Source organism: Thermobia domestica, chromosome 15 (genome assembly GCF_964235325.1).
Source record: "Thermobia domestica chromosome 15, izTheDome1.hap1.1, whole genome shotgun sequence".
NCBI lineage: Eukaryota > Metazoa > Arthropoda > Insecta > Zygentoma > Lepismatidae > Thermobia > Thermobia domestica.
In genome coordinates this window covers 75,207,869-75,221,896 of record NC_137468.1, presented here as the reverse complement: position 1 = coordinate 75,221,896, position 14,028 = coordinate 75,207,869, and the positions used below count along the sequence as shown (strand labels likewise).

At 35.3% G+C, this 14,028-nt stretch overlaps 1 protein-coding gene across 1 annotated transcript in view; it reads right to left on the bottom strand.

Moving 5' to 3' along the window:
* Nucleotides 1-14,028, bottom strand: part of LOC145671091 (NACHT and WD repeat domain-containing protein 2) — a 183,050-nt gene that overhangs the window by 136,550 nt on the left and 32,472 nt on the right. The window contains exon 2 of the mRNA XM_081739848.1: nucleotides 334-422. Within this exon, the coding sequence (XP_081595974.1) occupies nucleotides 334-422 (89 nt within the window). The remainder of the gene's footprint in view (nucleotides 1-333; nucleotides 423-14,028) is intronic.

Below are 14,028 nucleotides of genomic sequence, written 5' to 3'. Positions count from 1 at the left end.
ATGAAATAAAATCTTTAAGTTTCACGTCCTATGATTAGGTTGGCTAGGCTAAAGGAGATGGTGATGATAAGAAATGAATGAAATGGTGGAATCAACAAAATGGGAGGAAGCGGGAGAACCCCGAGAAAACCCACGCACACGGTGTTTGTCCACCACAAAGCTCACTTGACGCGAGCTTGGATTGAACCAAGAACCCCATTTACCACACCCTCTACCACTGAGCCACCGCGGCGCCTTAAAATTAATAGGAAATACGTAAGTTTAATATTGAACGTTCCTCTTTACATCCACAGTTAAATTATGATATAGCCATTCAATTGAAAGTAGTCTTACCTGAAATTCGAGTCCATGCTTTTCTCTACAATATTCTTTCAGCCTTGGGTAAACCTTCGCCATTAATGTATTTCTTTCCATTGTTGTATCTGTATTAAATCAAATACAATATTTATTAGCCTATATTTTGCTTTTTATCATAATATAGTCTATACAATAAAACATGCTAAATATATCACATCTTAATTAGGCTAAATAACAAAGTAAATCTCTAAGAAGATTTTAGAGTTATATGCTATTACTACTCCTTGATAACTCATATAACTTCAATATTTTCTGTAAAACTATGGGTGGATAATCTAGACAGGTGCCATTGTATGTAATATTATTCATGATTATTTATCCTGAAATTACAAGGAGGAGTCACAAATCTTGTAATTAGAGATGTAAGAGCTCGAAAAAACAGGCATATCTTTAAAAAACTGAAGCCTTTTTCCAGCCCGTTAAAATTGCCATTGGGACGAGAGAGGGTTAGATCCAGTTATCATAGTCTCTGCTGAATAGGACGCTTAATTCATATCTCTCCAATTCGTGCACACTCCATCTTGTTTCAGAAAGGCTATGAAGGGATTTCCCATCCATGTATTTTAATAATATTTGTAATAATCTTTGTGGGCTTGAAAATAGCAAAGTAACAAAACAAAGTCACTAAATTTTTGCCTTACCAATAGATTAAATTTCCTTGCTCTCACCAAAGGTGTTTAAGATATTATTATATCTATATATTTAAATATAAATTTTGTTTAAATTAATCTCTAGAAAAGCTACGAAAAATCAAAGGAAAGATCATTTTTATCACCTCTCCCTCTCGAAGGTCCGGGTCCCCATTTGTCGGGATTGCTAACCCCATTTTATGGGTGGTCTTGATGATATGCCTAGATTCAATGTTGGCTACACATTCAAACATACACAAATTGTACGTTATATCAATTTTTAGGGAGTTTCTAAGCACAAAACGATTATCTCGAGTAGTTGAATTCAAATTGATTTAACTGCAGTATTAACAGCCTACAGCGTAGTAACTAGTGCTGTCAAATTTTTGTGACATTTGCGGTTTTCTGTTTTTGAGAAAACGGTTTTCTGAAAACCAAAAACCGCACATGCGGTTTTCAAAATCGAAACCGCAAAAGCGGCTTTCAAAACCGAAACCGCAAATGCAGTTTTTAAAACCGAAACCGTAAATGCGGTTTTCGAAATCGAAACCGCAAAAGCGAATTTCCAAACGGAAACCGCAAAAGCTTTTTTCGAAAGCGAAAGCTGCCCGAAACCTGTTTGCGGTTTTATAAGCGAAACCATGTTTGTCCTTTTCAAAGCAGAAACAATATTTGTTGTTTTTAATTACACCTTTTAACAATTGTGAAAGCATCTATCAATCGAGACAATTGTATTGATTTATATGTGTGTTTTAACTTTTCTTATTTGCTCCAAGGCTATTATGGTAATATGTGCAGCACTGTGCCAAAGGGATAGTTCGTCGGTTGTAGTGCTGTCGAATTTTTGACATTTTCGGTTTTTGAGAAAATCGGTTTTCTGAAACCGAAACCGCAAAACCGGTTTTTGAAAACCGAAACCGCAAAATCGGTTTTTGAAAACCGAAACCGCAAAAGCGGTTTTTGAAAAGCGACATTTTTGGTTTTATGAAATTTCACTTTTTTCAAAAACCGGTTTTCGGTTTTTCAAGAATCGATTTCGACAGCACTAGTAGTAACCCTATAACGTGCTTGGGGTTTATATTGTATATTGTATGCATTCTGTTTATAAATTTAATAGATTCAGTGTTATGATATAGTGATCTTGCAGCCTCGTTTAAGAGTCGATTTTGTATAAATCTTCACGATTAAGATAAATTAGAGAGAACAATACCGTCACAAACAATACCAAAATCAAGTCGTGGCAAACAATGAGTAATCATAGAATTGGGAATATTCTTCTTTTTGTCACATTTGTGCGAGAAAGCGAACTTTCCCTTTGGCTATGCATGGAAATAAAAGTCAATTAACAAAATACTCCGTGAAGTTTGCAACCATTTATTCCAGCTGTCATGTGGGTTATCTAACATTCCAGGGGTTGACTTTTTCAACGGACACAATGATGATTATTATTTACTTCAACTTCTGGACAATTAATTGTCAAAATGAAATGATTAAAACCGATCTCGATCGAATTATTATGTTCAAAAATTCATGTCAAACGGTTCAGCTCTTTTGCCGTGAAAAGGTGGTATATCAATATTGATTTCATTTTTATATACAAGTATTAAGACATTGTAAAAGACCGATAACTTTTAAATATACTTCATTATCATAGGTATTCGGCCATTATTTGCAGGACATTTGCCGCAACTGCGAATCTTACATACATCTCAATCTTCAGCTATAAGTTCTTTGTCTTCACGTACGATTTTTCAGTTTTATTACTGTAGCCTCTTTCGCGCCTCTCTCATCTTTCCTGCTGCCATACCCTCTAGCACGTCCATGATGCAGTTCCATCTCAGCCAATATTCCAACCAGTTCCTCTTGTTCTTTGCAGTCACATCTATAATTGTTCTTTTCTCCCCTACTATTCCTAACACTTTTTCATTCGTTTTCCGTTCGATCCAACTTATTACCTCAAATTTTCTTCACACGCACATTTTGAAAGCTTCCAGTCTTTCTTTTATCGTTTTTGCGTAATGTCCATGTTTCTGCTCCATATAGCACAATACTGTATACAAATCATTTTATGAGTCTTCCCCTTAACTCTTTATTCAAGGTTCCACAAAATAGACTTTTCATCCTCCTAAAGGTTTCTTTTGTCATTCCTCTCCTGCATTTGATTCCACGTTTACATTTTATATCATCAATCATAATACAAACCGGTATTGAAAACTAGTCACTTGTTCTTTATCCTCCTCTCCTATTTCTATATTTAACGCCGACCGTTGCATTCCAATCACCATAACTTTTGTCTTTCTAACACTTATTTTCATCCTATGTTTCCCATAGCCCTTCCTCAAGTTTTCTAACATCTTAATTTCCTGTTCAAACTCTGTAACTAGCGTCATATCATCTGCAAATCGTATATACCTAATCATTATATCGCCTACCGAAATGCCGTCTTTAATATGTAGGCTCTTCTTCTTCACTATATTTTGTAGTTTGGATATTAAATAACGTCAGAGAGACACATCTCTTTCCATTTCAACCCAAAGTTCCTTAGCATTTTCATCAACAATACAACATACACGTTTTTCCCCCTTTTCTAACTTCCCACCGATTACTCTTGATAAGCCAATTCCATCTCTTGTGCCCTTACCTCTTTTAAACCCGAACACCTTTATTTGTTCTTCCACACTAACTTTCTTTTCAGTATTCGAAGCATAAGTTTTGCTGCACGTGACGTAAGACTAATAGATTATAGTTCTCACATCTCTCTGAATCCGAATTCTTAGCCAACGGTATAATGATGGTCTTCAGGAAATATTTCGGCTACTCTCTTGTTTCATGTATGCTTAATGATTGTTTAATAACAATTGTATACTATAATATTTTCAAGTATTATTAATATAGTATAAATATGCGATTATTATACTTAGTGGTAACAGCCATCAGTACCTTTAATAAGACATTAAGTTGTATTTCATACTCATTAATTTTAATGATCGTTAGTAAAACCAGTGGACTGACGTAAAAATTTTTTTTATTGTTTTAAAAAGGTGCTGCCAAAATGTCTTGAGTCGTGGTAAAAATATGCGAACACCCTCGCATACCCACACATTGAGCCAATAAGGATTCATCTGGAGTGGGATAGTAGCGCTAGAAACGAAAGAGTAGGTGTCAAGTCAATGTGGTATATCTATAGAGATATTATCTTAACTGGAGTACGAGATTCAACGTGTCATTGACACTGCACCGCACCGTCGTAAAGTTGAGGGGCAGTTATGCAAATATGTAATTGAATTTTACTCAAAGAATATAATTTCTTAAAATATAACAACAGAGTTGCGGAGCCATTTATCAGAAATTGAATTTTTGAACTGCAATGTATATAATATCTGTCAAACAAGTAAATGTAAGCCTGCTTGTGAATCTAGCATTTTTACACCGACTAATGTAGAGAATATAATAATAATTAATTAGTCAAAGATTTAGTTTTGTGGAAAGAGGCTGTGAAAGTCTGTAATACATTACCTAAGAGGACAGACATTGTAAATACAAATAATAAATGATATAGATAAGTGACGACAACATAAGAGAAATACAAAGGAATTTGTGAAACAGAAAAATATCATAGAAATTTGTATTTATGGCGAAATGGTGGTAGTCTAAAGGTTAAGGAAGCTGACTGTGAATTGGAAGGACAATTGTTCGAATCCTCTCAGTGTTCTTCCATTTTTTTATATTTACGATTCTTCCTAGACCAAATGTTTTAAAACTTTAGTCTAAAGTATAATTTTCCCATGAAGAAAATGAAGTTTTTAAAATCTTATGAAATGAAATCTTTAAGTTTTACGTCCCGCGATTATGCCGTGTAGGCTAAAGGAGAGGGTGATGATGAGAGATGAGTGAAATGGTGGAATGAAGAAAATGGGAGGAAACGGGAGAACCCCGAGAAAACTCACGAGCACGGTAAAATCTTTGAGTTTTACGTCCCACAATTATGCCGGCTCGGCTAAAGGAGACGTGATGATGAGAAATGAATAGAATAGTGGAATGAATAAAGTGGAAGGAAACGGGAGAGCCCCGAGGAAACCCATACACATGGTGTTTTCTCCCACAAGGTTCACTTCGCCTGAGCTGGGATCGAACCAGTTACACCACGCAATAGAGGTGAACACTCTACTACTGAGCCACCGCGTTTTTGCCTCGAAGAGTCTCCTCACACAGGCACACGTGGCGAAACGATAAGAATGGGCACAGTGGAACATTGAATTCCCCATGCATACTGGGATCTAACTATATTGAGTAATGAGCAGGTATTCCTGTCTAATTAATGAGGAAAACTGATCCTCAATAGATCACATGGGACAAAATGTGTGCCTCAACATTTAGTACAGACAAGACAATTATGGCAGTCTTCTAGGGCTACATAGAAGCCACTGGTCAAGGAGAACTGATTAAATTGCCGGGGTGAATCATCAGCCAGATATATTATCAATATCCTGGATAACACCTTGCTGCCATTCCTTTTTGCAAATTTTCCAGACCAAGAGGAGTTTGTGTTCATGCACGACAGAAATGCTGTGCAACGTCCAGATATACCCAGACCTGGCTACAAAAACATCCAAAACTTCTGCATGAACTGGCCTCCACGGTCTCCTGATCTCGACTCAATGGTGCAGGACTGGGTGTAAAGACGAGAGGATAGAAAGCCGATAGTTGTAGAAGTCCATATTCTAGGATTATGCTAATAATATCTCTATAACCCTGGTCACTTTTCTCCATGCAGGAACGACTGTGTGCCGTAATTGCACCGCGCAATGATTAAACCAAATTTTAATAGGGACCTTTTGTTGTCTGCATCTCTATTAACATGATCATTTGCAAGGGAATTTTGTCCGTCCATGAGAGTTTGTTGGTGGTCTAACTGTGTGGTGGACTGTAGGTCTTCTCCAGGTTATTCTGTTTCCTTCCACTTCACCAATCCAGCACATTTAACGGTCATCACTCACTTGCATTTATTATAGTCTTCCTTAGCTGTAGTTAAATTATGGTGCGACGTTAAACTAAAGTATTCGTTTTATTTTTCATTTCACGTTCGAAGCTAGGGTTGTTTTTCCATTACATAATTATTATAGTAACAACGTTGAATGTAAGACGTTTTCGTTCCGCTGTTGAAAGTGTCATTTTATTTTGATATTTTACTCATTCCTTGCAGAGAAAGAAATGATTAATATGTCAATTTCCATTTTAATACTTGTTTACCTATTTTCTTTGTGAGGGTCTCGTTTGTATGTTGGTACACTTCTGTTGTAGAGTAGTATGTATTTATTGTTAATGTTCCAAAGGTAGTGTATGTGAGTGTGGTAAATAGCTCTTTGCAAAGAAGTGGATGTGAAGAACATGTAATATTTGCTTTATGGTGATAAATGTTCAACATATACAGTTTGTTTTACAAGAAAGCGATGTAAATATTACTTCACTTTATATATGTAATATAATTTTTGTACTATTAAAGAAAACAATTTTGATGTTTCCATTAATATGAACTTTCGTCGTTCGTTTTATTTTTCATTGTTTATTTTCCGGACTACCATATGGGTTTCATTTTTATCTCAAACTTGCTAAAACGCACGTTTGTCGAACAGGGGGAATAGGATTATGGAAAGTTTTTGAACCTTTTTCCTCTCTTAGGATACGAATCAAAACGAAAGTGTAATGATAAAAATCCGAAAAGTAATCCCCGTGCCACCCATTATCTGAACATTGACTTAACCCTCATACTACCCACGACTCACATACTGTATGTCCCATGAAAAGAATTGAAACATCGTGACTTTTTAAATTTTAAACCACTAGTAATATATATCCGGCTCCCAAGTCTTCCCTAATAATCACAATGAACATACACAATCATGGCTAACTTATATCAAGCCTATCTAACACACATGGCACAAAGGTATACATAAATCGATTTAAAAAAAAACATGTCAATCTAAGGAACTACATCAAGAGTGTCACTATTCATCTCAGCAACCCCGAAAACTATGGACTAGACAAAGAAATCAGCAATTCAAATTCTATAATATTGTTAGCGTTTGACAGGAAAATGACCGAAGTTGATGCATTTGTTAGTTAACAGATCTCATTGAGCTGAACCAAATGATATTGTCGAGAGTAAATCCTCATGCGTAGTTTTAGAGGAAATCGAAAATAAAAAAGATTTTTGTAAACCTGAAAATTGATACTACACGAAAATCGCATCACCTGTTAAGATGAAACTGATACAGAATTATACAGTAATCAAGTGTTTTTATATGCCACACCGAAGACAACAATTCACAATATGGTTAATGAAACATAGTCCAAAATTGGGAATAATTCTTAAATTTTGTTTTTTGTTCGGTAATAATACTCTCCAATGATAACGTGATAGATAAAGTCGGGCTTAAGAAAATGACATACTTGAGGGTATATTGTCATGCTATGTTTCCAAAAAAAAAAGTTTTTATGGCATTGAAAAGTATGTCATCTCCAATGTGATGTAGCTGATAGTTTTTATTCTGCTGGAATAGATTACTTGAGAGGTTAGTGTTAAAAAAAGATTGATAGCCCACATGAAGAAAACTGTTGAATAAAACAGATAGTTTGCAAAATGACATCTTTCAATCATCTGCTTGTATTTCCCTTTTTAATTTATCATTCTTCGATTACTTTCTGTGCTTAAATTGTTAATAATTATTACGATGATTAAATTATTTTGAGAAGATTGCATCATATATATATATATACAGCAGCAGATTCAAGGGGAGGGCTATAGGGGCTATAGCCCCCCTTGACGCTCAGATATACACTGGATAAAACGGGCTTCAATCCTGCTTTATATTGGATAAAACGGCAAAATGGCAAAATATGGTTCAGCCCCTCCCTTGATCATATCCTGGATCCGCCCCAATATATATATATATATATATATATATATATATATATATATATATATATATATATATATATATATATATATATATATATATATATATATATATATATATATATATATATATGATCATTTATGACAATACCGACACCCTAAGGACATTAGCTCTACTGCAAGATTGCAATGAACTATTAAAGAAATAAATGATAGCCCATGATTAAATATACTATTTCAACTACTGGACAGACACAATACATGTTACACAAAAACAATGTGTGACTGTGAAGCCACAATTCAAATGAACGATGAAGAAGAGTCGGGCTTCCACAACTCTACGGGAAAGACCCACAGGTTGTTGGGGTAGTACCGACATCAACATTGAAACCTTACTTACTATGATAGTGTAGCTAATAATTTCACAACACACATTATTGTTCGTAAAATAGTTCATGTGCTATAAACAAACACGGGAATCTATAATTTTAGAAATGTAGAATACCTTTTTTTACAGCTACAGAAAATATTAAAAAATGTCTCTGAGTTACAAATCAGGAAAAGAATAATCACAAAATTGTATTTAGTAACAAGAAATATGTGAAACAACAATTTCATTAAAAATATATATGCCAAATGTGAGTAGTGCAAAGAGCACAAAAATTCCGTACATCATAAAAAAGAATTTATTAATTTATGTTAATCATATGTTATCAAAAGTATTGCTATAGATTAAAATATTAGTGCTAGCTTCATATACAGGAAAGAGCACTCATATTTGTCTGAGATTTCACATTTTTGATACAGAAAGAAGGGATTTTCTGAATGAAGAACACAGTCCTCGTGAAACCATTAAAATATTTTGTGCATTGCACCTAATCGACAGGGTTGCTTTTGCCGTAAAACCAACCTCGTCAGATAACGCATTTTTTCTTTGAGTTTTTTCATTTTTATTACCGTGTTTTGCAACATTTTAGTGTATCTGCACATTTTTCTGTGTTTCACTAAATTTTGATTTTTCTATTTTACTATTTTTTCTGTACAAATATTAAAAGTTTGGCACTATTGCCCTTCGCTTTATATTACCACAACTTTTTTCTTGGGTGAACCCATACGCGTCTAATATAATTAACTTTTCTTCTAGTGCGTGTTCGTCTCCACCAGCAAATGTATGTTCACCAAAATGTTTCTTGCAGTTAACTTCGAATAACTTGTCACGTAATGTATCCAAGGGACTTGAAAAGCTCTTCTGGCAGTAACAAGCAGCATCTTATGCTTTTTCGTGTGTAATTTCGAACCGTGGTGCAATGGAAAAACGAGGGAGACGTACTATTATCTATATATTGATACTAATGTAGTATTTTTGATATATATCTTATATAAAATCACAACGAAAGGGGAAAAAAAAAGAATCTGTCGGAAGTGCCCCAAATGTGAGTGTGGAAAGCACCCCGAATGTTGCAGTTAATTATATTTTATGCAAGTTAGAAACACTGCACAGTGTTGAAAAAACTACCCGTGATTTCACAACTTTCAGCTGTATGTTGCCCACCATGAGTACTGAATAATACACCTTTAACTTTCAAATAAGAGCTCACAAATCTCTCACACCTTACCTCATAAACATAGACCTTTCTCGTCAAATTATTCTACTTAAACTTTTACAGATATACATTCTATACCCCACAGTTTCACTTAGTACAGATTAAGCCCACATCTTCACTTACAGGTAGAATTGACAGTGTTGTACGCTTAGAAGTGTCGGTGTTCCCCAATTGTCGGTCTTCCCCTGAATGACCATATATAGTAAGGATCCCCACCATCAGCGCAAGCACATGTTCCCACAACACGTGCTGCTATTTACAAACAATACAAGCAGACAAGAAACTACAACAAGGAAGACACGAAACCAAGACAAAGGAGCCCGAGTAGGAACGAGCCACCAGGAGACCATCTATAAAAGCCCGAAGAGGAACAAGCTATCAGTTTGACCGCTGATCAAATAACCAACACCCGCTCCTTGGACTAGGTCGGGAGTTCACCTTTATCTAAACCGGAGGCCGCTTTGAACTAGGGAATCCTAACCACAACCAAACCTCGCGAAGCTGCTTTGGGCTGAGGAGGTTTTCATCAAGACTCACCTAAAACAATGCAGGTGCCCTGGAGGCTGCTTTGAGCAAAAGGGGCACCATGCAAAACACCTTTCACCTTCATCTTGGTCACTTATAAGAAAAGGCATTATTAGATTGTTCTTTGTAAATTCAAAGGTAACTATTTAGATTTTGTAATAAAATTGGTGAAGGGGAAACACTCTGACCGTTATTGACTCTACCTCAAAGACATTACAATAATATATATATATATATATATATATATATATATATATATATATATATATATATATATATATATCGGACTGCAATGAGGGTTATCAAGTTTTTCGGTCATGCTTCTCATTTTCTTGTTTATGTACCGTATATGAAAAATGTATAATGTTGAGTAGCACATGGAACGTATTGCCGTTTGACTTCTCCTAACAGTCACAGATATACTTCTAACAAATGACGCTTATAAGTTATTTTATACTACTTATAATTTATGCATTTTGTTTAATAACATATAGAAAATTCTTCCGCATCTACCATGAATAATACTGGCATTCCGTCTTCCATTTGCGCTATCCCTATGCGTGTTGCATATTGAATTCATACAAGTCAACAACGGATTCGAATTTCTGTGCCAAAATAATCCTAGATAGCAAATCTAGTGTCTTCACGTTCAACTGTTCAAAAGAGACATTTATAAAATTTTCCTCTTTCCTGCATGTCTTTCGAGTGGAAATTTGCAAAATTTGTTCAAGTGAACAAGATATTCGCACTCTGCGTATCAGAAACAGCTCGTTCTTTTGTATATATTCAGCAGCTCCGTCCGCGTTCATCATACTGAATTCATCAAACTGGATTGACATCAATATTCTGTTTTCCAAAAAACCTCCCACAGTTCTCCTACCTAGTTTAGTGGCTAGAGCGCATGCCTTTGGTACTCGGACCCTGGTTCGATTCCTAGTGGAAACGCACTACAATGATTCATATCTCATTTTAGACTATAGGTCTTATTCTATATAACCTCGCTGTTGACAAAAGGTGTAACATAAAGAAATCAATCGTCTCCCATATATCAAATTTTATGTCATTGCGTCAAGTGGTTCACAAGAAACATGTGATAATAATGAACATACACCCACAGCATCCTTCAGGGTAGAAGTTTCAAAAATTGATTGCCTACGGCATATCGTAGGCGGTTTTCAGTCATGAGGACGTTATCCGAAAAATGGTTTCGGCGTGATGGTGGGACATACAAATGGGCGTTTTGTTTTTAGATAATATTTAGTATCCTCTACCGTGAATTTCGACCTGCTATAATTTGGGAATAAAAGATGGGATATGAGTGTAAGCATTCGAAGAAAGTGGAATTGGTATCTACCTATCTATCTATGTTTCGAGGAAAGGAAATACGTTGTATAAGTAGAAACACAGGTGAGGGCGAGAATGATGTTACTTCTAAGAAAACATATGTTGAAAACTCTTGCTTTGCCCCAAGACATTTCCAAAATCCTATGCCAGGGGAACTCCTTCTATAGTTTTAGCCATGATAGTGCTATTTCATGTTTACAATATATACATTGGGTGTTAACTAAGTAACATTAAATGACATTTTATGAGAACGACACCAAAACTTTCTTGTCTGCTCACAACTCTGTGAGCACCAAAATGCATCGAAGGATGCCTGGCAAATGTTGTACAATATAGCTGAGAAAAGTGTGTGTTTGCTTATGTGACGTATTTCACTTTCTCCGAAAGAATATGCCATAGAATCATACTTCGCGCGGAACTTGCATTTATATAATGTTTCGTTCCTGAGCTGTAACACTTTGAAGTTCACAGGGCAAGACATTAGAAAGATTCTTTACGTTAGGTCGAAATTTTAAGCTTTTCTGTAAGTGGTGTGTATATCTTTTATTTTTTCTAAATTTTATTACTTTATTTATTGCGTGTCTGATAATAGAAAGTTTAGATATTCGTGCACACATCACAATCACATGTGTTTACATTCGGTGGTAAGAACATTAAAGATAAAACAATATTGTACACACAGTACATGAAACATTCATGATGTCCTAGTACTATCGTAAAAACAATCTTGATGTTGTGTTCCACAAGCTGTAGAAGTTATAGAAATAGCCTTTTCAATGTCACGCAAACTACAATATATACCCATTTATTATTGATCATAAGATTGTAATATTTACAATACATCAATTTTTTCTTTAGCCTTTGACACCAATGATACCAACAGTATAATGACAGATCCTGAATTATGGATCACCTGCATAATAGCGTGTAGATCCTTCTTTCGTCTTCTCTTCAGGAGCTATCCCATGTAATGAGATGTCGGTAGTCTCCCACTGATATGGCCAACTAAATCACGTGTATTGCTGTATTCATTGCTAAGATTAAGGGAATAGGTTTCTTGACTGGATGTGCCGTTCCATGATATCCCTCAGGTGCTTAGTGAGATTTAAATTCGGGCAGTTTAGGGACCACTGAAGATCTACAAGTCCATATTTTTGTTCCCCAGACTAGTTCTGCACATGACGTGCGCGATGGCTAGGTATGTTATTGTCTTCGAAGATGTTATTATCATGAAAGAAAAAGCAGAGCAAGTCAGACATAGCCAGGTTGCTAACAGCTTGCTATACCAGGGATCAGTTATGCGTTCGCTTATCAGTGATGGCACGAATCACAAATAACTGGTTCACTTTAGGTACGACCTTTTAGGTAAATGTAATTTAGGTCACAGGGGTCTGGTTATTGGTTCTCAAACATGGTTTGAACCGATGGCCAGACAATATTCAAGTGTAATCAGATACTATATCTTGACTATTTGAAATACAATTTATTATTTTATTTATAATAGGTTTCAGATACAGCACTAGGCCATTTTACACTGAAACATTTTAACATTTAGCTAACATAACAAGTGAATAACAACTTGAGCTCAAGATGGTACAGCACAACAGAAACATTATAAAAATAACTTATCTGTAGAGGATCTGAAAGTATAGTCATTTGAAAAAATCTACAGTTTCTGGTAACTGATTATAAGTACTGACAATTCGGTTTAGAAGGGACCTTTGGACAGTATTTACCCTCGCCACTCTAATGTAAAAGAGATCACTAGACCGTGTTGTTCTAGCGGATGCGCGAAAATTGATCTGATTTAATAACTGTTCACATGACATATGGCCATTTACAATTTTATGCAAAATATTAGGTCAGAAATTGTGTTTCTCACTAGGGGAGGTTTGATATTGAGGTATTTTAAAACGTCAGTTGGCTTAAAAGAAATTAATTACGGAATTTATTTTTTTAAATGAGTAGGGCAGATCGTAGACCAAATAGGAGAACAGTACTCAATAGTGGGAGCGACATATGACTTGTAGAACAAGCTTAAGGAATTGGGATTTTTTGTCAGTGAAGCGAGAAAGGAATCCCAATTTTCTCATAGCTGTACAATATGTTGTGCTTATATGATCCGCAAAACTAAGCTTACTGTCAACGAGAACACCAAGATCTCTGAAAGAAGTAACAGGATTTATGTTCTTATGACTAATTTTATAGATGTGATTTATAGATTTCCTTTTTACAGAGAAATCGTAAGATAAGCATATTTTTTGATGTTTAAGCTAAGTTTCCAAGAGTTACACCAGTTAAGAAGAATTGGAGCATCATACTGAAGAGCAAGATAATCGTACTCTGAACCTGTCTGTAGAGTTTGCAATCGTTAACAAATAAAATAATATTTATAGAGATGTTTGTGAAGAAAGGACGCAGATCACCCATATGTAATAGAAATAGAAGTGGACCCAGAACACTGCCTTGAGGAACTCCAGAAGTTACGGAAAAAAACTCAGAAAAGTGACTTGAAACTGAAACTCGTTGTGCCCTATTACTGAGATAGGTTTCTAGAAGCCTAAGTAATTTACCATGTATATAGAATCTAGAACCGAATTTGTATATAAGAAGATGGTGTGAAAGAGAATCGAAAGCCTTAGACAGGTTCAAA